The sequence below is a fragment of the Caloenas nicobarica genome, chromosome 4 (genome assembly GCF_036013445.1).
Source record: "Caloenas nicobarica isolate bCalNic1 chromosome 4, bCalNic1.hap1, whole genome shotgun sequence".
Lineage (NCBI taxonomy): Eukaryota > Metazoa > Chordata > Aves > Columbiformes > Columbidae > Caloenas > Caloenas nicobarica.
Genome location: NC_088248.1, coordinates 21,302,102 through 21,329,312, shown reverse-complemented (window position 1 = coordinate 21,329,312; position 27,211 = coordinate 21,302,102). Strand labels below are relative to the sequence as shown.

The following is a 27,211-nucleotide window of genomic DNA, read 5'->3' as shown; positions in this document are numbered from 1 at the left end:
AATGGTATAACTAGCTGAAAAATGGAAAAACAATTTCATGAAAATTTCAAGATTATTTTGGCTTAGATCTGAAGTGTAGAGATAGCATTCATATCATGGTGTCAGTAATGCTTCATTCTTTAGTCTGAAAAATAAACGCAGGATGGGCTAAGTACTTGAGGTGAGTTAAATGTGTAAGACTAATTCCAACAGCATTTCAAAACCACTAAGGTAAACTTGGGGTCTGAAGAAGCCCTTGGGTCTTTAGTGTTCCCTGTCCAAACTGGTTTTTAACTCTCGCAGATGGAAGCTGCAAGTGTGGTTTACCTTTAAGTGTCATGATTAAATGTTCTTTTGTATCAAAAAGATATAGTGAGTTGATACATTGAGTTGGCCCTGCTCCCACCTACATGCTTAGGTGTTGGTTTCAATGGAACAGAACCTGTTACTTAAGATTGCGTCCAGTTTTATGGCCCTTATTTAAGTTACTGGAAATGGTGCATTCAAATTTAACATAGGTTGATTTGATGATGTGCTTCTCTGAAGAGATTAAATAAAACATAGAAATTACCCCCAACGATTCTCCCATCATTGCTGAAGTAATTCTCCAAGATATATATATGTGAAAATCCTGTATATAAAATCTCCTTCTTCAAGCTGTATGTACATTCACATATTGCTTGCAATGAAATCTTTTCAATATGGGGGTCTTAATTTTTGCTCTCATTTATCAAGAAGCAAGCAGGAAACCCCATTCCAAAGTACCCATTCCAAAAACAATAGCAGTGTGCAGTCAAATTTTATGAAAGCATCTTAGAATTTATATAAATAAAACTAGTATACATTTCAAAGACTATATAAAATGCTGGCGTTTGCTTTTACTGCAAAGGTCAAAGAGCTGATTAAAATTATCATTTCATTAATTTTAAGTTATGTATTTAGTCATAACATATACAAAAAAAACCCAAAAGCAGCACATGTACCTCATATAGTAAGATAAAGTTTAATATATTTTATTAGCTTAAGGGACACAGAATAACTATCTATCCAGAACTTCAGGCATGCATTTACATAAATATATTAAATTAAGAAAAGCAATTATACACTTAAACATCCTTTTGTCTAGAAAATCATTAAATCCACAGATTAACAATAAATCCAACTCTATGCATTTATCACTTCCAGATACAACTGTTCCATTTCTCAGATATTACACAAATACATTTGTTAGAATTTATATGCATTATACATATATTATATATTACATAATAATGTGTATACATACATGGTGTTCAATAATATAATAATAATTTGTACTTTTTATAGCACTTTTCATTTGAAGAGCTCAAAGCGCTTTACAAGAGTTGATTTCACTAATTTTCAGATGGAAAGTGGAGGCACAAAGATGCAATTGTTTCAGGTTAGACAGAATTTGTGACAGACAGTAACTGAATTCTCTTGTTGTGAACTTCAGCCGTGCTGTCTCCCTAAAAAAGAAATACACACATAGCATGTGTAGTCTACGTAGGTAGACTTTCAAAGACTTGTAAGGTCTCAAACCAAGAAAGCACTTAATTATATTAATAACATTAAGCGCATGACTTCAGTGAGATTCATGTGCTTAAAATTACTTGTCTGCTCCAGTGCTCTGCTAGATTGGTGCCTGTGTATGCTTAGTGGTATAATACAGTTTATAGAAGATACTTAAACATAGTTTGAATGATATTTTCTAAGCTATTTTCCCATATTTCAAATGTACATACAGTACCTGATGGCTACGATAAAATAAAACTAACTAAGCAGAGGAATATCACAACAGTAATGGTCTCAAGTGACAGAATATTGTTATTTCCTTTTCTGCTTGGCTCCTATTAGAATCTAATTGTTCTCAAAAGGGAACTGAAGTTTTAATTCTGCAGTGTGTTGTGTGTGGGACAGCTAATAGCATTTCTGGGTAATTCACAGGATAAGGTTACTGCTTCTGGTATTAATGGAGATCATACATCTGGTGACTTAATACCAGATGGTTCTGATCTCAGTATATCTTGGTGTGAATTAAGTTCATTCCGCACACTAGTTTTGACTCTGGCCAGAACGTTTTCCTTTTAGTGGTTCCACCTAGGAACATTCAGAAAATGGGATTTGTTTGTTACTGCCTTGTGATGCAAGCCACCTTTCAGTCCTGCAGCAAAATGCATCCTACACAAAAATTTTAAAAAGCCTCAAACAGCCATGTCTCTCTGCCTTCTTCCCACCCAAGAATATTGGGAACACAGCGTCTGCGTATATTCACATGCTTTAGCTGGCCCCTTCTTTCTGAAATTTTGTGGGAATTTATGCAATTTTTCATGGAAATATTTTTTCACTTTCATTTTCATTGCAAAATGAAAATAAATGGGAAAATCTCATAGACTGTAAAAAGAACTATATGATACACGGGACCCTATTGACCACTTACAACAGATGGGAAGTTGTTTTTTATCAGTAGAAATAAAACTCTTCAAACTGCAGCTTGCTGTTTGTGCACATTCTTAGTAACAATTTCTGAAATTTTTCATTATGGAAGCCAGTATGTGTACAGTAGACAATAAGTAAAGACACATTATATATATATATATATATATATATAACACAGAACATTTTTTTTCTGAATTCCTATAGCATGAAATGGTCACTAGAATGACATATTCTCAGTAATGAGAGCTCTGGGAAGCAGGTGCGTCACTTGGCTTTCAAAGCAAACTGTACAGTGTAATGTGAAGAAGCCTACAGGAATTTTCTTTGGGTTATGGTACAACATGATAATCCTTTGCCAATACATAGACAAAATCAGTATTTATTAATAACTCATGAGTGAACTGAAGGAAAAAGGTTGATGTGTCAGTTGAACCACTTTTACAGTGCTACAAAATAGTAATGTTTTTCTTTTCCCAGAGAAGGCATTAGTAATACTGTCTGATTAGTCTGTCTGATGAATGTGAATCTATGCAGAATTAATTGCTGTGCTAAGATTGTTTGGACATTGTGCATTTTATAGCACGATACATTCTGTGTGCAGAATTGTAATTGAAATGGGTGAGTACAAAGGTTCACGGCCGTCTCTTTGCCTCGCACGTGTCTGTACAATACCTGGCATGTCCCACCCCATCATCGCTTACGCCTGTCAGCTCAGCATGGAGGAGTCTCATCGCTTTCAGTTGTATTAGGAAGGGTGACAGCAACAGTTTTGGATTTAGGGTATAGTCTTGATTGAACCTCTACACCATTCCTATTAAATATAGATTGGAAAATTTGCCTAATGCTGCTGAATTCAGCCTTGTAATGCTGGACTCCAGACACTGCGAGAACTTATCTGTTGATGTTCAGGAGCATCTGTGGGTGCAACTTTGGGCCCTGTCTTACTGTGGCTATTTCACAAAATGGGGCCACTGACTTGGTATTTTTTACTTCCCTATTTAGTGGCATATGCTTAAGTATTTGAAATAAGCATATATACTTCTGAAAGAGAAACTAATGTGAGCTAATTGCTCCACGTTTTTAAAGAAGTATCGAGCAGTCTGGCCAATTTAACAGACCCCTTGTGTAACTGTTGGCGATACCTATCAGGGAAGCCAGGAGGGCTGGCCGTGCTCCGTACATCTTTACGCGTGGCTGAACCTGCAGTCTGGTTTCAGAAAACCTCAGTGAGCTTAATGACTGCAGATGCAGACACGGAGAGATCATGTGTGCACTGATGTCTGAAGTTCAGATCTTCTGCCAGCTAAGTGGATATCTTTTAAGGACTTAATCCTATAACTAGTGAAGTCAATAGGAGATTTTCCGTTGACATCAATGAGTCAGGCCCTCAAAGATTAAAGTAATCCTGGACAAGTAATCCTGGACTAAGCTTTCAGGTGGCTTATGCTGTTTCACACCTATATCCTAAAAAGAGCACACATTTATGTCACTGAATTACTCTGCTGTTGAAAACAATTAACATTTTAGCAAATCGCTCTTAAAATTTTTCTTTTTTTCTATAACATTTTGCCCTGAAACTCCTTATGGAAATATTTATCAGGTTTTTGTAGCTGGAACCCAGATTATTTGGTACATTTTTTCTGCAAATTTGGATTAGGATAAATGTAAAGGATTGGTTGCCTTTTTGGCAAGATTCTTAGTTATATTTTTTTAAGTGACAAAAATATTGGTCAATTTTTAATATTGTAAAATGGGAAAAAATAGTTTTTATTTACTTCATGACTCCCTTCCCTTTTTTTCTGAGACAAAGATCACATTTTCAGTTGGACAGAAGATCAAAATGGTATCATTCCTAATTAAACTGATACACAGTTAAACTAATGATAATAAATTAAATGTCTTTAAAAGAATTTACATAATTAAGGAAAAACAGGCAGAGCAGTCTGTCCTCGGAGTTGCTTTTTCCATGTAAGCCTGATCTTACAAGTGCCTATTTACTCTGCATATTTGTACGTGAAAAGGTCTTCGTTTCTAAACCCAAATTAAAGAAAGTGTATACTGAAAAGCAACATTTCATAATCCCAGGAGTATCATAATATCATTCAGCTTTTTACTTGAGGCATCTGATTATTGGATTGAAATGGGAAACTTTTTGAGGACCACACTGACTCTACACCAGGGGTGTCAAACCATTTTCACCGGGGGCCACATCAGCCTCACATCAGCCTTCAAAAGGCTGAATGTAATTTTAGGACTGTATAAATGTAGGAGTAGTTACACTATACATTTTACCTAACTTACACTTTGCGTAAAATAGAATAACCTGTAAGGATATAAAAGTACAAAGGTTTTGCATCTCTGGCTCTGACTGTTAAAAAAGAAGTGTATTTCCTTGAGGGTGAGGGTTTGAGCTAATATTTGTTATTGGACACATTAGAAAAATGAGTTTACTGTTTTTCTGAAATGGAGTAAAACAATTTGGAGCTGATTTTACGTAACATCTTTTTGTCTCCCTACTTATCTATGGAGTAAAAACGTTTCTTCTTGTATTCCAATAATAAGCCTTCTTTCTGATCAGTGACATTTAAACAGAGAAAAATGGAGGTTTTCTGTCCTAAAATAATAAAATGGAGGTTGAAAACTAGCAGACATCAGGAGCAGAGTTCAGTTTCTTGCAACAGGTATCTTTGTTCTCTTTTAACAGCAAAAAGACTCCAAGAATGCCTGAAATGTACCATGTGTTGGGAACAGAGAGGCAGTATCTCTGAATAAAGGAAGAAATGAATGGAATAAAAGATTAGGAGAGAGAGACAGAGACAACTTGAACACATACATAAAATCCCTTCTGGAGGCCCTTATCTAATTGCCTCATTTATCTAGTTTCATTTATAAGCTCAGTTTTATTCTGGGACATTCTCGGAGGTTGCGTGAGAATGGCTGCAGAATGACCTAACTGGCAATGGGCTTTCTACAGACCCTTTTTTTTTTTTTTTTTTTTTGTATGCCAATTCTCAGGGCAATTACTGCAGTTGCCCTTTTTATATTAGCATCTTGGGTGGCTAGACCTGGGGTTTACTCACTCTTTTTAACAGTATAATTTCTTTTGATAAATAAGCAGCTAGGATTTTTTGTGTCTTTTTTTTTTTGAGAATACTTCTTTTCCACTGGCACTTCCTATGTACCTATGCGGGCTTAATGCAGATGCTTGCTTTCACATGATACAAAAGATGATTTTAAAATGAAGCAAAACGCTTTCCACAAACTATCTCCTCTCCCTTTCTAATCTTTACTTAGATTACTTATTACTTTTGAAGTTTTAATTGGAATCACTCAAACAGACTTTTTTTTAGTAAAATAAACTGAAGTATTTTGCTTAAATTTTAAAAGCCATTTTCTGGGTGCAGCACAGCCGATGAGAGTTTTTTGCCATTGATTTGCATGAGGCCTGGATTTAATTCTTAGCCTTGACTGGAGTTTTATTTTCTGATTTCACTAGTAAACTAAATTGTCCTTATGAAGATCAAAACTCTAAGATCATTTTTATCCTTTCTCTACATGACTATGGCATATACATTTCTTCAAAGAAAGTGTTAAAGATGTTATCTCTGTCAGATATTTAAATGTTGCTAAAATACATCAGTGACTTTCTTGCTTTGCCGATTATGGAGAGTGTAATAAAACTGTGCTGTCTGACAGATTTAGACAGCTGGTTCATTCATGAGAAGTTCACATTTTTGTCACCCACGTTGAATAAGGAAAGATTAGATGCTAAGGTCAATTTACAAAAATGGTTGTCAGGACATTTTTTAATTGTAAAACTTTTTGTGATGGAATTCGGGCAAAAGACTATAGGCAGAAAGCAGCGGAGACAAAGAGCTGCTATTAAGCTACAGATGCTACCACAGGGTTCATTTTAAGATTGGTCACAGTGCTGAGCCAATGGAGTGTTCGTGTGACTAGAAGGGACCACCCTTTTCTGGGGTGAGAGGGCAATTTGGTCTTCATGCTCATTTAATCCCAAGACATCTTTCAATGGACTGTCAGTGAATCTACATTGTGCAAAATTATGCATGCACTTTTTAATGCAGACCATTGTTCGCTGAGCACTTTAACCAAGATTTCTCAACCAATTTCCATTTGGCATGAGGTCACTCGAAACCCCGGCAAACATATATGGAAGGCAAATGTAATTTTCTATTCCTCCGAGCTGAAATGCTTACAACAGAGAAATGCAAGAAGCAATCATGCTGTACTTTCAGATTTAATACTTACTGAATGAAGACTGACAACTCTCTATAAAGGAAAATTCGTTGCATGTCACCGCCCTAGAGAGATAATTTTGCTACTGGAGAGTAATATTGCTGAAGTCTTTTAGATCTGTTGCCTCAAGTATTGTATAATTGTTGATGCATGAGCAGCTGATTATAAGAACAATAGGATGTGCACAGTGTGGCTAGTCTGCTTTCTTTTCTGAGGCAAGATTTTATAAAAGCCAGGTAGTGCAACGGAAATCTGATAGTCAGTAAATAATGAGCAAAGAAACTGCCAACAACGCCCTAGAGCTGGAGATAAGAGGGCACCAGTTCTGAAGATACATCTAATTAGACTACTAATACTTTAGAAATCCTGACCATAGCATGTACACCATATTTATTGATACATTTACAAACACTCAATTTTACGTTAGCTCTTCAAGGAACATTTACATTTAGAACCGCATTTGGCGAGAACTGTGACACGTTTTGTACAAGTGACATCTTACACAGCCAACACGTGCTCATGTGAGCTCTCCTCCAGTCACATTCCGTTCAGTGTGAAATCGTGTTCAATCTGGCCTGTCCTGTTACAGTGAAAATCGCTTTATGAACACTTACAACATATGCTGGAATTTTATTATGATTGTTTGGCAGTTGTTTTTTTCATCCGTCGTAAATGAATACAAGTTGACACAAGGATACATTTCTAGATTAGATCCACAACACATTAAAGAGTGTGTTTGCTCTCTCTTTCCCCGTCTTTCCAATTAAGTTGGTGAAAAATGTAACTTTAGGATTTTACAGGACATGGTAAAGCTGTCTCATCTAGGTGATGTCTATATTATAAAAATAAAATAAAATAATATAAATATGTAACATGAACCCAGTGCCCATCGTTAAATAAAATAAATGATAAAAAGCAGACCTTCTAGGATGACTGTTTTTGAAATATGCAATATAATTTAATAATTAAACACTCAAAACAATCTTGATATTAAGCTGCGATAACCAGATCTTTGCATCTATGCTAGATAAAGAAATGCGTAATATTCTGTAATAGACTTACATTGATGAAGGTGAAGGTTACAGTCTTACAATAAATTGCCTAGGTAGGAATGCATTAAGGAGTTCTGAAATATTGTCTCATGATGTAGTTCAGTTCACCTTAGAAACCGTTACAACTGGATTTTATGAAGTCTAGCAGTTTATACAGCGATATTCAAAAACTGCTCTCTTATTGCTATAATCAGATAGGTACAGCCATGAGATTTCCGGGATGTTAAAGAATCCATTAAGACATCACGAAAATACTTTGACAAATATGTGGTTTACAGTGGAATTTGTAAACTATTTCTCATGAAGAAATAAATATATAAAAAAAAATCCACTAGCTGTAAAACCATACTTGTGATAGTGCGTGCATGTGTATGTGTGCAAGTATTGGGTATGGGCATGTCTGTGGAGACATACAGAATTATTTACACACATACAAAGAATTTATCTGCACATTTGTGGATATTATACTTAAATTAATAAAGTAAATCAAATCACCAGTATTTGTTGCAGGATAACAGTCTTTTAAAAATGACAGGACTCCAAACAAATGCCCGTTGAAAGTGTAGTTTCCAAATAGTCCCAGAAACTATACAATATAGCTGGTTAGATCCAGCAAATAGGACGTCATGTCTAGGATCTGATCAAGAATACCTGCCCTTGTCACTCTTCGGATGTTTCTATCCACTTGTTCACACTGGGGGCCGAGATAGCCTTTTTTACATAAGCATTTATTAGGCCTTACACAGACACCTCCATGGCGACAGGCTGGGTCACATTTTGCTGTGGGTAAAAAAACAGTGAGTTTCTAATTTGTTTAGAACATCACAAAGCGAAAAGATACAGTACACATTCATTAACAACTTTTTGAAGCTTATAAAGCACATAAATTAAAAACAAAATAGAAAGGGTGAAATATTAGAAGTTTAGAAACTACTTTTTGAAGTTTTAAAATATTAGGGGGAGGAAGTAATTTTGTGTGTCTGAGAGGACATCACCCAGGACAGAGTGTGAAACTCCAATAGCAGATTTTTGAAAGTGTCCAATTCCCATATTCATGCTTGATTCTGGAGTGCATAGAAAACCCATCTCAAAAGAGTTTAGGCTCCAAATGTCATACCATTTGAAAACAAAATACAGAGCACATCTCTAAACAGTGGTACTCTGCCTCGTCCCATTTCTTATGCTGGCAAGCCAAAAAAGTCCTGAAGTTGGTGGGACGTTTTAGGACCTGGCCATCTTCAAGCCAGCAAGTACTGAATAAAGAACCATAGTACTTTTGACAGCTTTCATGAGTTATTAAAGTTTCAGGGTTTTTCCCTATCTTTTTAGCAGATGCCTGACAATTCCCTAGAGAGTTCTTGGTTAATCAACTTGCTAAAGTTTTTCAAATGTAAATGCTATTTTAAATTGTAGCCAGTGTTAGCAAAACTAGTAATCAATAACTTCAGTTGTGGAAGTATTTTCTTCTGGGGTAGAGTCACAGCACTGTGATAAATATAATGTATCTTTCTTTTTGCAGATGTTTTCCTGTTCAATGATTCACATTGCATTAGATGTTTTAACCAGTGCACTCATCTAAAGACTTACTGTGCTCCTACAACTCATGAGTATTTCTTTAAAGTTGTCTTAAAACTAATGGTCAATGACATATATTGACATTTTCTCTCAGCAAATAATTAAAAGCAAATTATGACATATCGCTGCTTTTTTTCACTTGTTGCTATGAATCTATATACAAACCAGTTCTGCAGAACTCTCCTTCCCAGCCTTGATTACAGCAGCATTTTCCTGTAGGAGTGCAGTGCCCGTTCCGACAGTGCCTTGAGCATTCAGATGTCAGCACCTGTGCAGGCTGAGCTGTTCTTTTGCATTCTTCAGGGACTAAAGGCCTGTAAAAAAATACACAAGCCAAGCAGATAGTTAAGAGCTGGAGTCAGGGATAAAAACTTTGGGTTTTTAAGTCCTGATTCTCTTTTATAGCATTCTCGGTGGGAGAGATCTGTGTTCTAAGGGGATTGCTTTTTTTCTCAAAAACTCCAGTAAAAATAGAGTTGATATGTTACATTACAGAAAAATACAGTGTGATTTGCTATTCTTTCATACAGCTGCCTTCAGGGGTCTTTTACAAGCTTAAATAATAGTCCTTGAGAATTCTTGAAGCTTGAAACTGGCAAAACCAGCTTGCTGAGGAGCTTATCACAGGCAGCATATATCTCTAGATATAATAATTTCATTATTAGATGTGCTAAACTCTACTGATAGTCTGGCTTTTCTTCAGAGAGCACGCATAGTCACTTAATTCAGCTCAGAATCTGATGGTGTCTCTTTGCTTTTCTAGACATTGCATATTTTTTATTTCCATATTTTTGTGAAATTATATTTGGATGAGGTATTCCACATGCTTATTTAATACGTTTTCACTGTGAAGGTGACCAAGCACTGGCACAGGTTGTCCGGAGAGGTTGTGGAGTTTCCAGCCTTGGACATGGTCCTGAACAACTGGGTCTAGGTGGCCCTGCTTGCTACATAGTGCAATTTTTCTGTCAGTCCCTACACAATATTTTGGATGTCCAGCAGCCTTTTTTATTTACAAAAGCACGGCATTATCTTCCTTAACAAAGAAGGCACTGTAGTGTTCCTTCTGCAGTGTTAAGTGTGTAAAACACTTAAGTGTTTTAACCTAAGCTTGCACTAACTGTTGATACATCTTCCAAAGCTTTTTTAGATTTTTAAATTTTTTTAAATTTAGCTTTATATCATCATGCTGACCACTTATTTTATTTGCTGAGTTCAGCAGCTAGAGTCTGATAGAATCATCCCAAGGCTACAGGTTCCCAGTACATGTACCATGTTTTGTCTCTGCCGTGGGTTTGATTGCATAGGGATAAGTTGAGCAAAGAACATCAGATCTCCCAAGAGATCTAATCAAGTAATTGAATGGTGGGAGCAGAATGAGAAATTAAGTTAATTAGTGATAAATACAAAATAATTAATTCTCAAGGAAATAATTTGAACTACTGCCATACATTCCTAAGCTTGACATTTGCATTACAAAGATTTTAATAGTTTTGTGGAGAGCTCAGTGAAACCTTGGCTTAGTGTCCAGCTAGAATCCAAACAAAACAAAATTGTACGAGATAGAATAGAATAGAGTAGAACAGAATAGAGTAGAATAGAATAGAATAGAGTAGAATAGAGTAGAATAGAATAGAGTAGAATAAAGTAGAATAGAGTAGAATAGAATAGAATAGAACATTATTGAATATACTGACATCCGTATTAAATCCCCAATTATATGCAAATAGCTGAGTAGGAACTTGTGCACTGACTACTCTATCAAATATTAAAATCCTAGATTGATACTCCTGTGTGGAGAAGAGGATGGTCTTTGGATTCTGGGAAAGAAGGGGTATGATAGAGGTGCAGAAAAAAAGAGGAGGAAAACTGGGCATTCTTGTTTATATCCCATTTCAACATCATAAGAAATATTGAGGGAAAAAATAAGCTAAAGAAAATAAAATTAACTAGTTGAACTCATGGCTTCTAAGATATCAATGAAGCCCATGTTCTAGTAGGATTTTTAAAAGATATTCCTATGCACAATAGGGCCATTCAAAGTAATAGGGTAAAAATAATTTATAATAAAAATAAGCACTCATACCTGATGTCGTAGAAGTATCTCACTAGTTGACTGGGCTTACATTTTTCCCCTCATTTTAGCATGCAGCTTGTTAATGGTACATTACAGGTTTTCTTGCATTTTTCTTTGAAACAGTAATAGAGCACAGACTGGCTGTTTTGTTTCACTGAAGCACTTTCTCTGCTCAGTGTTAATTGCTACCACGATTATTTAAACATCTATGCAGAAGAACTGTTTCTCCAAATATGTAAAGGACAGACAGAATGTATAGATGCATCATTTAGTGTAGTACCAAGTTCGGATTTCAAAAATACTTCTGAGAATCAGACTTAAGGTCCTGTATTATAATTATTATTATTTTGAAACATGTTTTGACACCTTTTGTGCAGCATATTTGAAACCCTTTCAGGTTTTTGTGTTTACATACTTCCACAGCTGTCTTTGAAATATAATGCATTTTTTTGACCTCTAAGGAATTCTAGTTCTGCAGTAATGAGTGCATTACATGTACGATCTGATTAAGAAAGTTCTTACACTTAAAATTATATGTGAGATTCACAGGCAATGCTGTTTTGGAAACAGTTCTACAAAATCATACAATTTTCAGTGGAGACTTGTTCAGATTTAAAGTAAAAGGATCTATGTTCCAATTCCTACCTCTGGGAAAAAAAAATAAATTCGAGTTGATTTCTGTGTTGGTCAACTGCATAGGAGACAACGTTCTTTCTTCATCTGTCTCTGTTAAGGCCCATTTCTTTCAAGTTACTTTAAATAGGAATCTCCTATTTTGTTGCTAAAACACAAGTACAGTACTGTGTTTAGCAGGACACATAACCTCAGGCTCCTGGAGCATCTCTTGAAAAAGAGCTCCAGGGGCGTACCTTTAGCAAAGAATGACCTCATAAGTCACAGAGATATTTCATTTGTGAATATAATGATTTATTAATATCTGTAACGTAGGATAGTGCTGGAATAGATGGCTCTTTTAAAATTTGTATATAATGTGGGAGGCAGAAATCATACTTTTTTGTAGCCAGCCAAGCATGGCTGGTCACTTTTATGATTTAAAGTTTTCTAGTGCTCTTGGTACTTGTAAATACAACCTTGCCTTTTATTCTACCGTCAATCAATAACTTGCACTCATCAGCCTTGGATAATATTTATTAATGGTGGGGTGGAGTAGAAACAAAGATGGAAAAAATTCTCGTTGGCAGAGTGCCCTAGGAGAAGAGGAATACAAATGCAGCTGCAGCAGAATCCTTCTTGTGTTTGAGAAGAATTACTGATTTTCCATAGTTGTGCTATGGGAGAAGCGACACATCTTCCTCAGGATTTGAATGCCGCCATGGTACCAACCCGCATCAAGAGAAAGTCTCTGCCCCACAATACTTACACGTTGCATTCTTAAGGCTTTAAAGGGGTGGAAATTTTCAGGCTGAGCGCAAGTTGAACTGAATCTCACAAAGGTAACATAAGTCTTGGAACTGACTGTTGGGTCTTGATCCTTCCAGCACTTAGGCAAGCCTAGGATTTTGTTTATATAGCTAGTGCTTCGCTGTGTCTCTTGACGTGGAAAATGGAGGGGAATAGATGGAGCCACACCGTGGGCTGGAGAGAATTTTTTTTACTTGTCTCCCTCAATCTATAAAACTCTAAAGGGTACAGCTTGATTACTCTTACAGTAAGCACTATTTGGTCCGCAGAAAGTCAGCCAAAAATGTGGCTGATAATGACTATTTATATGGTCTGTACAATTCTAGTTATCTTAAAGAGCTGTTCATATATACAGTACAGTACAGTATATCTTGCTTGTTAAAACATGCTTTCATGGAACTGTGTAACAACTCTAAATGTACGGAACATGGACAAAAAGTTGTACTGGGAGTGGGGGCCCTTGCTAGGCTCCTTCACTGTATGGTGAGTAAAATAATTTTGCTGGATTATTGTAGCTGGTATAAGAAAGCAGCCTTTACTCATAGTTTATCAGCATACAAAAAAGATTAAAACGTGTCCTGGAACTGCTTAGGATTTCATGCTTTCTGTAGTGCTTCTCTTCACAGTTCCACCAAACATACAGAGTGACTGAGTTGCTATATGCGCTAGCCTGTAACTCAGACACACATAAATCAATGCAAGTGGAGGGTCAAATTCAGCCGTAATACAATGGTACTGAACAGAAAACAATTCCCCTGTCGTGCCTTTGACAATATCAAAAATATCTACTTTGCCACTAAAGTAAGACAGAAAAAAACAGACAAAATTCCTGGATGTTCAAATTTGAACGAGAGACACAGCTGTAGAAATCCTGACCTTGGTACAAAATACATGGAAAGAATGTTATGCTTCAGTTAACTGCACACAAGATATTAGGTATTCGAATGATGCTTAAATGCATCACCAAAATTTGTGCACTGGTTTATTTTTTTTTTCTTTTACAAGGGAAAGTGTCAAGAAAAAATAATTTTGTTTCACTACTTGTCATAGACTAAATTTACCACTTGTCATAGAATAAATAGAGCATCTCTTCAGGTACAGCTTCTAAAATTAAAAAAGTATACCTTTAGTCCTGGGAGAGATGCCAAAACTCGTTACTTGTCTCCAGATTTACTACATGGGAATAATGTGGAAAAAACTCATGGCTTTTAAGATTTAAACTCAGCAGCATATCAAATTTATTCTTATATGGTATACTTGTTCATGACCTCTAGTCTGAAGAAATTCTGTCATGTTTGAAAACTAGTCCCTAGTGAAGCCTGTATCAATGTTAATAGCTAAGAGGTCAATGCAACTGCTAAACAGTTTGTATTACTGTCAGGGTGGTCATGAAAACAACACCTGCTGCATGAGCACTTGGCAGCTGGGTCAACAGGCACTGTGGGAATTTATCAATTTAGGGGGCCACTTGCATAACACTTTGACTGATGAATTGGGAAAGACTGGCTTACTGGGCTAAAGCTGCTCTATTATGTATGACTTTCTTTAGGATGGCAGAGGCTTCCTGCAGGCTCCAGAAAATAAGCAAAAGATAAACTGAGCTGTTTTTTCCTTATAAAGTGATAAAAAGAGAGAACTCCTTAATAGCCAAGGTTAGAAAGACTGAAAAAAAAAAAAAAGGAAAAAAAATCCTAAACCAAAAACTTTTACAGTTAGGAGCTGTGATGTGATTGAAAAAAATCCTTAGGTTTTTCCATCGTGGTTACAAAGGAGTTTTTGTGAAGTACTTCTGTAAAGTGAAACTCTCTAGACTGGTATTTGCAAAAATCTCTAATTTCTCTTCAGTGTCTCTTATGGGAATAGTAACAGCATGTGGGTAGGTAAATGAGATAAGAATTTTGCATGCTACGGCTAAACTAAACATAATTAGACATTAATTCTGGCTTTCCATTCCCTCAAATGACTTAAGGGATAGTAACTTTTGAACAGAAAGAAATCGTATGGCCCACCTGGCTTGGCGAGAGCATTCACCAACCAAATTGGCTCATTCTACAGACAGTTTTCAGTAGTAGCTTCAGAGTGTATCTATAACCCATCAAAACTGAGTATCTTGATGCAGATTAGTCTAATACTCCGTGTTTTCGAGTTTCCATTTCCATACCAATTCAAGTCTTCAAGAGGGCTACACTTTCATAAATGCTATTCTTCTATCACACCATCAAACACTCTTGACTCATACTAAAAAATAAAATCACCAATGTTTTTGTAAAGAGCCTGAACAATGTCAGAATGAGGTATGACCTAGATATTGTCCCTTAGTGTCTGAAATCGGTCTGTTTGGAAATGTTCCCTGATCGCAGAAATCCCAGAAGGTGATGATGGAAAGGATGATAAGCGGAATTACAAATTCTGGACGGGCATGAAAGAGGAGTGAGATGGTTTGAAGCAAGTTCAAGTTTCAATCCAACAGAAAGCAGCAATTTTGGCTGTTGATAAGAAACGTATTGAAATCCAGCCCTAGAAGGTGGTAGAGGGAGCGCAAGAGGGAGTCTTCCAACTTGTGCAGGGATACATGCTTAAGCCCTGCCCTCTTTTGCAAAAATCACCTGCTGGCTCCAGAGAGCCATCCTGGTCAAAAGAATTATTCATCCCCTTTGGAATTGCCATATCGACAGTGGCAAACACTTAAACGTCACAGGGGATACAGTGCTGCGTGACTGCCCCATAAACTTCTCTGGGTTTAGTCTCGTCTTTTAAATGGAAATATTTTGCATTGTCTGTCAGTTTGAGTACTCTTCTCTGAATCTCTTACATTTTATCTATAATTTGCTCAGAGATAAAAGCAATCATAATGTAAGTATTCTAAAAGAAGACTTACAAAGCCACATTATGGCTGTTCTGCCACCTTCCAAAGTTTATTTTTGTACTTCTTGGTCTGTCCCTGTCTATGGTTTTCAAAGAACAGCTGGTAATAATGTTTAAATTACAGCTGATATAAACCTATCAACAGATATGTCTTATTTAAATACGCATTTTTAATACTGCTTACAGCTGGTTTTCTCCTCTCGTCATGCTAGAAAATGATTGCTTTTTCTTTCCTAATGGGCTTGTCTCCTATTTTCTCTGTTATTGACTAACTGGAATATTTGGGCCTATACACATTTTCTGTTTCATTGTTTACCTAGTTTTCCTATGCATTCATCAATGTTTTTGTAATTGATACTAGTATGTATTTGTATAAACAGAAAGAGAGACAGAAAAATTACAAAACGGAAAGTAGAAAAACAGAACTAAAAAGTTTTTCTTTTTTGGTCACAGACTGTTTATAAAATGCTAGTATTTGCGCTGGTCTTCAGGACAGCTGACTAACCCTATCCTTTAGTTGAGAAGTATGTAAGTCTTTTTCCTTATATTTTCTCATTAGTTCCTAACCCTGAAAAGTAGTTTGCTTATGATAACATTTTTTTGATAACCATCAAAGAATGCCTATATTTTTTAGGGTCACAGCTTTAACTTAAGAAATTCTTCCTTTGTCTGCTATTTAAACTAATTTACCTAGTGCTGGTTTTCTGTGTTTGTAATTTTTACAGTTTCCCACATCTCTTCCAATCTCAAAGCTAAACATGCTATTTGCTGTACTCTTCACTTTACTCGAAGTTGGTAACAGGTAGTATTAATATACGTGTATTTTGCAGCACCTCACATACTTGGTGTTTACATTCATTTTTAACTTTTCTGTATCACTATAACAACCTTGTTCTAAAGACAAGGATTATTTCATTCCGTGCTTTTGATGGAAGCTATTTAGTTATTGACATGAAGTATTTGGAGGAACTGAACAAGAGTTTGCTGTGGTACCTTGAATTCTATGTTTCAAACAGCCTTGATGGTGGAGGGATTCAGAACCTCCGTGTTGATCATATCAATTTGTCATATATCACCTCAGTTTAACACTTCATTTTTGTTATATGTGAAGGATTGTTTTAGGATAGGACCTTCCCTTGGCTGATTATTGAAGACTAATGCAAAGGGTTCTCTGGATTACCCTCATCCCCTGATCTTCTAATGGTTTAACCTGCCCACTTCTTTTGAATTCTACTGCTAGTAATATCCAAATAGTAGGTTTCTTTCTTAAGCTACATTTGAGGCAAGGAAAGCAGAGTCATGATTATGTTTGAGAACAACTTTGATTATGCTGTAGTTTCCTACAAAGACCAAAAGAAACAAAATCCTGCATCTTCATACAACATTTATTATTTAGAATAAAAGACGAATTTCCTAAGCTTGCAACAGCTTATGAATGACCACTAGCAGAGGAAGACTGGTTTCTGCATGAGGTTACTAATTTCCAGCAAGGGGCTACCGCAAGGAGTGATAATTTTGTTCTTTCATGCATGGAAGGCTTGCCCTGCAAATTGATTAGTCTGCCAGGGGCCACCCATCACAGGGTTTTGTTAGTAAGTCATAAATTTCTAAGATGTGACAAATCAATACTTTGATGACATTTTATACCTGATGCTCATAGCCTACCTGTAGCATCTTTATTTTGTGTTCTAGAAAGCTTACTGCGTTAGAGTTTACAGCTATATTTGATGTATTTGTATGATGCATACCATGGGGAAGACATTAAAAGGAGCAACAAAATATTCACATAAAAAAAATAACAGCATGTGAGCAATGAATATTTTGTTAATAAGGCTGTACATGAACATTTGCCAAAGCCATGGAGTTTTTAAATTGTTTACATGTGTAATGTGAAATTAGCAGAAAATGGTAAATAGAGCTGCAATGCTCTTTTGTGGAAGTAACTCATTATCTTTTGCCTAAAAGCCTGCAGTGGTGTGAGACTGAATAACAACAAAACTCAAAACTTTGCCTGAATGCAAATTATCCCATGTTTCTAAAAAGTGTTACCAAAAACTACAACCCTTTGCCACAGTCTGTTTAATTTCAACTGTGTGCCAATTTGCAAAAGTATTTTATAGTTTTCTGGTTACTTTCACCAGTAACCAAGCACAGTCTTGACCCTTGTCCATACATGAAAACAGCCAACCGTGAGCGCAGCAATGGGAGGTCTGGCCTTTCAGGTATGTGAGCTGAAGACCACCCTACTGGAAGAGGTAACAAGAACAAAAAGCCGAGGTCAAACAAGGCAGCCCCATGTAATTAGATACTAATAGTGGATTTAGGGTGTAAAATTCACTTAAAACCATACACCAACAGACTAAACAATCCCAGTAAGAATGGCAAGTTTTGTTCTAAAAAAATGTTTTTAAAACCAGAAAGCATAAATAAAACATACATAATAACCCTGATTGACAGACTGTGCTAACCTTCAGTAACATCTGCTTCCAAATTATTTGCTATAGGTTTGGGATAGTGTGATTATAAAACACTGAAACTCTACTGTAACTTATAGTACAGTGTGTGTCCAATTTCATGAATTTATTATAGAATTCACTTGTCCCAATAACAATTTTTAGAATTTAAATTCTGAAAAGTAAATAAATTCCTCTCTTAAACAGTCAATGGCAAAACCAAAAATGCAAGCCTAGCCACATATGATGCTGCTAACAGGGAAACATGCTGAAGCAGATGCTCAACAAATAGGCATTTCCTTTTGCAGGGTGTGATGGGGTCAAAGTAATTAATATGACAAACTTCATTTCTCTTGGCTGTTTCACTTTGTGTTAATTTCTGATGCATTTGCAGGATGGAGGTGGTACCTTTCCTTGCCACAGACTTGGTATGACAGAGCAGCAAGATCCATCATGAAGAAAATGCTACTTCTCCAGCTAAAGTGAGTATCTGCTCATCATCTTATTGCTGCTGGGGCCCCTGGGTCACATTGGGGACTGTTTTTTTGCAGTCTTTCCAGACTCCCTAATATTTTCATAGCTCTAGCTGCTCTGCAAAGAACCTGAAGATGATCACATCTCAAGAGACTCTGGTTTGATAGTTTTCATTTATCCTGATTTTACAACTGGTAACTTAGTCCAAATAATTAAACCAATCATATGAATTTTGTATTTTATAGATAATTTCAGTGGGATTTATAAGCCTTTTGGAAACAATGCTTTAAGGACTGTTAAAGAATTTAGCGTATTTTTGGCACGCAGTCCAAGGGCAGAAGGTTTCCTCCCTTGGATTCTCTATTTGTGTTCCAAACCTTCCCATGGAGAGACAGGTAAATGCAAGGGTATGGAAGGATGTTGACAGCCACTGAGGATTCAGTCCTCTGTTTTCTTCTCCGCTGGTGGTATCTCCTATCCAACAGAAGAGATGTTTGGGCAAGACTGAATTTGTCTCTCAGAGCTTGTGGCAAAACTGAAATTGAGAAAGTGAGACAGGAACTGTCCAGGGAAGGCTTGTCCGCTAGCTAGTACTTTCAAATTATTTTTTGTAGTAGCTTTTCAGTGTACTGAGTAGGTATTGCCAGCCAGTACTAACCTCGGTGCCAGGTCCCGCCGAGCGCTGTCCCACGACAGTGGCAGGTGAGGCAGCAGTATCGCTGGGGGCAATTCCAGCATCTGCCTTCCATCGATGCTGCGTAACCTCTGTGGTACCTACAAGCCATTCGGCTTCAGAACTACCAGGGGCATCTGTTACCTGCACTGGTCCACATGGTCCCATATTAAATATGGCTAAACTTCTATGAAAACATGCAAAGAATGTGAATCTAGGTGGGAAAGTGGGCAGCATTTAGCATATTGTCAAAGAGCAAAAATTTCCTGAAGTTTCTCACTGCTGTTCTGACAGTCTATGAGACAGTGATTACTTTGACTGAATCTATTCTTCTTCTTGCTGCTGATGGTGCTTTTAGGAAACCCCCTGCATTGAGAATTTCCCTTCTTATTGGATCTCACTATTGTACAATACAGATACATGGAACAAACTACGTTTACCTTTTGTTTTTTAACCTGTTGAAGGGAAGAATGATCTAAGTGAGAAATGTGGTGCTCACCTTTTTGGGTCAATGATCTTGTAGAGTTTTCCGCTGTGAGGCTGTGTCATACTTTTACTGCTTGATAAAATATAAACCTCACCTGTTAAAGAAACCAGTGCAAGAAATTAGTTCTTTCCTAAGACACCAAATGCATGATTTTTTTGATCTAGCTGTATTTGTAGGATGAGATTAAAAAAACTTCAGAAGAAACACTCATCTCAAAATATAAACCAGAATCATTCCTATTTGAAAATTTAAATAAGCACTTTCCCCAAATTGATGCTAAAATGTGAAAGATACTTTATCATGAATGTTTTTTGTTTCATTTTGTATAGAATTGGTTAAAAATAATAAATTCGGGAAGGAAGCGAGAAGAGAGGGATTGATCTGCTTATGCAATATCTTTGCCCCTTAAGTCTGTAATGTTGGGAATAAAAGCAGGTATATGACACATCGTGTCACAGTGAGTGACACAGTTCACAGAATGCGAGAGACAATAAGGACCTTTGCCCCTTCCAACAACCCATTCTCAGTTCTTCTTACACAGCTGCTACGGTGTAGCTGAGAGCAGTGTAGACAGCTTTGGCAGAGCAAAGTTAGCCTTTAGATTTCTTCTTTTTAAACATTTGCTATAACTCTGAATAATTCAGCAGGTATTACCGATAAGGCTTATGATTTAATAATGGTTTTTTTGTCTATTTACCTAATTCGTCTTCACCAAATCCCAAGACAGGGCCTGAAAAGAAACCTCTACATGAACCAGTGTTGCCAAGACAGAGGGGTTTCTCTTGCCACTGTTTGGTTGCAGGACTCTGTTGCAGTGTTAAAAAATTTCTATATTCAAAAAACACATAAAGCAAATTGTTATATTACATTTTGAATAGAGATTTTTCACTGTAAACACTTGCTGCAAGTAACTCCATAGATACATCTGTGCAGTTCGTGATCTTATGATTTCCTGCCTGTTATTTTTCAGATGCTTAAAAAGCACAGCATTTCCCTGCCTGTCATTGAAACATTGCAAAATTGGGTCCAAGATAAAATATATAGCCCTTTGTGAATACTGAGCTATTAGGCATGGGAAAACTATGCCCATTCATTAAAAAAGCATTCATTTTACTCCATCAGTGATATTTCCATGGAACACCAAAAGTTTTCAATATCTTACTGGTTAGAATTTTTAGGAAACAGTTCCATGATTAACATCTATTTCCATTATAATGTAAACAACACATGTGTTGGTAAAATTAAAATCTTAATAGCATTGTGACATGTCTTTGTACTTTTTTCCAAGGATCAGATATGTTCCACTTGCCATTCATTAGAACGCTGTGCTATTTTATTTCCAAATCTAGAATTTAATTTGCATTGTCACACTTCTAAATTGGCAAAGTGACACAATATACAAGATTGTTGGTGTTCCTTTATAGAGGAAGCTCAATAACTAAACATGCATTTTTGTTTAATACTGAGTTATAAGAAACCTACCCATTGCGGTCTCCAAATACGTAACTTCCATAGAGTCTTTCAGACTGGCAGCCTCGATAGACAAATCCACCAACCAAGGATCCACTGCTGAATGGTTTGAATTCTAAAAGTGAAGGCTCACTTTCTGAAAAAGAACTACCATAGCATTAGATCATATGCAGTTTCATATTGTGATTCACATTTATGAAAATGTTATTACTTCAAGGGAAGAGGTTAATTCCATTTGAACAGTCCTCAAAATTCAAGATGGAAATGAAACATTAAAAAATATCAGAGAATTCCAACCAGGGCTGTTTGTGAAAACCATCGGTTAGGGATTTAGATAGGAGAGGCTATAATTGCTTCCTTCCATGTGCACAGGCTGGGAGAATAAAACTATGCAAGGATTAGGCTGGACTTTCATTGAAGGTGATGTGGTTGCTGCTACTAACTTTTACATGTCAATACAGTCTGCAAAATGGATCTCTTAAACGTCAGGAATACAATTAAACCCATTTCACTTTGAAGTCCTTCCAGTATCTAAAAGCTGAAGTTCCAGTGATTTTCAGCAGAACTAGTTTTCAGAACCATTCAAACAATTTGAGAAATTCTTTCAAAATCACACTTTTAAACATAGTATGTGTGTTAGGTCCCATAAACACTAGAAAACACTAGTATTGCTGGCCGTAGCTTTTTGTGGTAATTTATTTTACGCTGCTGTTGTAGGCTGAGCTCCTACACGTTGGTTTTTATTTGTTTGTTTGTTTTACAAAACTGCAAAGTTTAGTCACATCAAATAATATCTTCCGGGAAGTTTCAGTGTAAATGTTCATATTCATGCAATCAAATACTGCTTAGGGTAAAAGCAGCCTGAACTTGACATGCTAACTGCATAATTTTAAAGCCACAGCCAACAGACCTGTTTGGTTTGTAGGAGCTTTGTTTTATTTGGTTGGAGTGCTATCTGTGAGTCTTCGACAAATGAATTTCCCAGATTATTCTACAAGAGTAAGAGCTGAAATTTTATGTGGGAGAAAATGACGATGAGCTCTTTTTTATTGAAGCAATTGACCCACGGCCTACTATAAATATTGGCAAGCTGTTCTGGATATACACAATATTGCTTACTTTACTCTGCAATAACAATGCAGTCATAATTCCATTGGAGCAGTGGTCTACCAACTATTATTTTTGGTTTGACTTTTAATAAAATGAAAATACATGCATTGACTAACATAGAACAATTGGATTACACTATTGTGTACTACTGTGCTAGCCAGCACAGCTCCTTTGCTTTTAAGTAAAGTACAGGTGGGAGAACTAGAGACGTGAATAAAACCAGAAAGTGCTGCGTTCTGGAAGACAGACCAGTTCTTGATGCCTTTACACACCTTTGGCATTTATAATCTTTTACCACTGTGAATGTAGAAGCTGTTCAATGGACAACCGAGGCAGATGATAGCTCAGAGAAACTGTCACCTGGCTCACCTAAACTAGCAAGTGATCTCAGTGAGTGTCAAAGATTAAACTAATATCGTGGCTGATAATCATACTGATTTGGAAAGCACATGGAACACTTTAAAACTTTAAGTCCCTAATTGAGAATGTTTATCTTATTGCAATCTAATCCAAACTAGTCTTTTACAACCAAGTAGTAGCATAGTGCATTTTTCTAAGTTTTTCATTTTTAGTAACACTTAAACAGAGCTCAGTCTTTTCCCTGTTTGGTTTTGGTCTGTTTTCTATCTCATTTTTTCCATTATAGGAGGCACATTACATGAGGTTTCCATTCTGTATCTTAAAAGGTCATTTGTGAATGGCTAAGAATACATTTTCATCACTTCCTGATATTCCAAAATCTTTTTTTTATGAGCCATCATATGCAGCAACAGTGAGACCTTTGACAGACTATCAACTGGTGTACTTCTTAAATGTTATTTACATGATGTTCTACACCAAGAACAAAGTTCAGTCACTTAAATTTTCTTTTGTCTTGCATCTTTTGTCTGCTTGTACCACACTTTTCGTAAGTTCTGTCTTTTGTAGGTAACCTAGCCTCTCTATACAAGAAGTTACGTATCATGGCTATACAGTACTTCATCTACTTTTTTCTGCTTTCTATTTATTATTCCATGAGTGCAGAAAGATTGTTCCCAGTAGCTTTACCCTGGATGGAACTTACCATAGTCTTTACCCTTTATTATTTGTAAGATTCTTGCTGAAGATCTGTTCTTTCCATTTGAATCTGAGCAGAGTATAGTTAAATTGATGTTTACATCTGTTGGGTGGCGATCCACAGCACATCTGTGAAACAAAAAATATGAGGAAATCCATGAGATAGATGAGCTTACCATGTAAAATTCTCTATCAATAGTATGAAGCATCACATTTTGAAGGATTATTGTTTCTTTGTGCTGCCTACTCATTTGAGGGACCTGTTTCATACTGAGCCAAAATATCTGAGAAGTGCGTCAGATTCGTATACAAAAGATAATACACCTTTCCCGTCCCTGCACCATTTTTTATACAATGTGAAGTAAACCCATTTTTTTCTAGAGATAAAATGTAGTCTGCTGAATAGCACCTGAAATGAATAGTGCTTTAAGCAAGCTCAATGAATTGACTCACATGGTGTGGGAATTTTGGACTGTTAAGAAGTCCAAGAATCAACCCCTTATCGGAACAACTTGACTTTCTAAATTTTTTCAAACCGTGACTTTAAATGTCACTTCAGTACTACCACCCACCTACTTTGCTGAATTATGCGCTGTTTAGTTGAAGCGTTGTTCTCCTCCATGTTATTGTTTAGATATCACCAGATGTTCTCTTTTGTTTTCCATGTGCCTTTTTTTCTCAATCAAGATTCTACTGCTCTAATTTTTCAGATTCCCATCTCAGCTGTACTTTACCAACTCTCTGCTTTAAGTTTTGTTCTTGCACAAACTATTCTTTAAAATCAAAAATCCTGTACTTTGTTTCTGTCATTTCAGTCTTGACTTGTAATAGTTGTGTATTCTCTTCTTCTTCCCCTTTGCCAATGTACATTTATTTCTAACTGTGACATAAGTGTGGAGATGGAGCCATGGAAGTTTTAAAAAGTTCACGAGTGTCTTTATTATTAAAATTTTGTTACCTGACTGTATAAAAATTTCCAATTGAAAACAGTATCTGCTCCAGAGTACTTCAATTTAATTTTAACTTACTTACCGGCCTGGATTGTGGAGTCCATGTGCAAAAATCTCAGGAGGTTGGTTTGTGCTATTAAAATGTGGGTTGCTCCGTGGTATGGAATAAGGGACATTGCACAGGTCAGTATTTACATCGAGGCGCAATACAGAACCTGTAAAATCACTGAGAAAATTGGAGGATAAAATATTTGGGTTTCAGATGTATTTTACTAGTAGATTTAATCTATATAATACTACAGTGAACCTGCAAAATAAAGCACCCACTTTACTGAATAATCACATCTAGATTGGTTTTGTGGTACATGCAAGTCTAAAGAACAGTAGCAGAACCTATCAAAGATTCAGTTTGGCCAACACGTTGACTTGTTAGGAGTGTATTAGAATGCCTCTGACCATTCTGTTGGGAAGCAACTTGATAATAAGTGGGAAGCAACTTGATAATAAGCGCAATTTTCCATACAACAACATTTTTTTATGGCTTCAAACATAAGGCTATCAACTCTTTTATGCTGTGTCTCCTCTAGAGTACCTATGATGGTAATCACTATGTAGTTACATGCTTTTTCGCTAACACTTTGAATCCTGCTCTTAAATTCAATGAGTTCTAGCCACAGTACCATCCAAAGATTAATTATACATTAACATTAAAAAAGTAATTGTATTGGTTGAATGGAGATGTTGATATCATAGAATAATTTGGGTTAGAAGGCACCTTTAAAGGTCATCTAGTCCAAGCCCCCATTCTTGGTAAAGAATCAGAACTTCCTTTTACATGGAAGAGGACAGAGTAAAACATTTTGCCATTCATGACTGTGATGGAGAAAGGGAGAAGGACAAGAATGTGGAAGGAACAGAAGAGCATCAAAACTCTTTTTACAAACATGAATAGATGTCATATTTAAATTGATTCCTTTCTGTGTTTCTTCATCATGAATCTCTTTCAGTCTCTCCTTTGTTTATATGAATTTTAAATCAAGTATTAGACCTGCTCCCTGGCCTTGGCTTTAGGTATATCCTCACTGCAAAGGGCAGCAACACCTGCTGTTCTGCTCAGCCAAAGATGCCTTTGTGCACAGCAACTCCTTTTAGGTCTGTAAAGGCTCAGAACCCCGCTTCCCCTAAATTAAGGCAAATGTTGCAACTCTTAACAGCATAATGAAACAGAGGGAAAAGGCAGGCTGAGAAAACTGTATAGGTAGAACCAAAGTATGCTTTATATGTTCTCTAGGCATTTTCCTCAGTGATAAAGTGTTGGTTTTGACTCTAGTATGTGTTTGTAGACACTCTTCTAGAGCGTTTGCTCAATAAAGTTATCTTGTTCATAGAATAATAGATTGGAAAAAAGAAGTCTAACCTGTGCTTAAATACAATTGCATCTACTGGTGAGGGCTCCAATATTTACATGGTTTGAAGCACACAACTACAACAAGATGTATGTAAGCAGTAAGACTGTTCTGAAAATCGGCAGTTTTCTAAACCCAGGCACTGAAAATAGTGGGATTATGTAGTACGAGAAGGGGGAGTAAGATTTGTGCTGAGAACTGCAGATCATTTTTGATTCTGACCCCACCATGCGAAACCAGAAGATAATACTAGAAGTCTATCCATTGGTAGTTTTTGTACCTTAAACCATCCATCTCCTCCATATCATCCAGAGTGATCATGCCATCTCCAAGAAAAATGTATAGGAAACCATCTGGGCCAAAGAGAAGTTGTCCTCCTAGGTGTTTTCGATGTAGTTCTGCTACTTCTAAAAACACTCTTGCTGTTCTCATATCAACTTGGTGTGGATTTTTCCTGCAATATAAAGATAAGAACACAGTTTTCACAGCTCATTATTGTTGTTCTTTATTCTAAAAGTAAACTCGAGTCATTCAAGTTATACTTCAAGATGTAACTTGGTAGAAAAATGTCAATTATTTCTGAGGAATTTCGATTTTCCATCATTCACAAAAATGAATTTGCTGCCTATACACAATAAGTAGGAAATAGCTATAATATAAAAATGACAGAATAATTTTAAAAAATACAGAATAATTTTTTAAAGTCTTAAAAAGAATAAACTGGTGTACTTACTGGCATTCCAAAACTACCGTTTGAAATAAAAGCAGCAATAACTTTTCTGTAAGTGTCCAAGCATACACATTCTAAATCTGATTGTTCATTTTAGACGTGGGAAATACTAAAATAAAAAGGTTGCTGAGAAATACAGAATTTGTGAATTTTAGACTTTTACTGATACCTGGATACTGTGTATTCTACGACCCGCAGGATGTGGTCATGAGGTCCAATAGCCCACCGTTCTTGGTTGGTGGTATAAGACACATACAGCTTTCCATTTTTCTTGTAATTGGGATGGAATGCAAGGCTTAACAGTCCTCTTTCATCTCCTCCCTGCAGTCAAATGAAAAACACAAAGAATTGTGAAGTTAATTATGTTCTTTATTGTGTTTCAGCTGGAATCCAAAAAAAAAAAAAAAGTTTCTTTCTTGTGGATAATCTTTGCCCAAACTCTTTTCTTTCTTTCCTGACTACTGCACAAAAAAGGATTATAAAACGTTTCACTTTGGGGAACTCTTAAAGAGTTGGAACAAGACAATTGTCTTACGTAGTTATCTATGCACAAGTCTCTTACGCCACTTTTGTGGAGTGATTTGTGTATGTAATCTTTGGGAAGCCATGAAGACAAGTTTAAGTGCTGTGAAGGATTCTTTGCTGGGTTACTAGGTTGCTTGTAATTCGTCGAGGACAAATAAAAAGGTCTATAATCAGCAGTCACTTCTAATCC

General features: G+C 36.3%; 1 protein-coding gene across 1 annotated transcript in view; it reads right to left on the bottom strand.

Annotated features, from left to right (window-relative positions):
• Positions 1–6,639: 6,639 nt before the first annotated feature.
• HHIP (hedgehog interacting protein) overlaps positions 6,640–27,211 on the bottom strand; it is a 71,181-nt gene continuing 50,609 nt past the window's right edge. The window contains exons 5-13 of the mRNA XM_065634727.1: positions 26,666–26,817; positions 26,047–26,220; positions 24,443–24,586; positions 23,418–23,539; positions 21,257–21,380; positions 20,472–20,602; positions 19,787–19,868; positions 9,489–9,637; positions 6,640–8,528 (exon numbers count right to left, since the gene is read on the bottom strand). Of these exons, the coding sequence (XP_065490799.1) occupies positions 8,335–8,528; positions 9,489–9,637; positions 19,787–19,868; positions 20,472–20,602; positions 21,257–21,380; positions 23,418–23,539; positions 24,443–24,586; positions 26,047–26,220; positions 26,666–26,817 (1,272 nt within the window). The 3' untranslated portion in view covers positions 6,640–8,334. The remainder of the gene's footprint in view (positions 8,529–9,488; positions 9,638–19,786; positions 19,869–20,471; positions 20,603–21,256; positions 21,381–23,417; positions 23,540–24,442; positions 24,587–26,046; positions 26,221–26,665; positions 26,818–27,211) is intronic.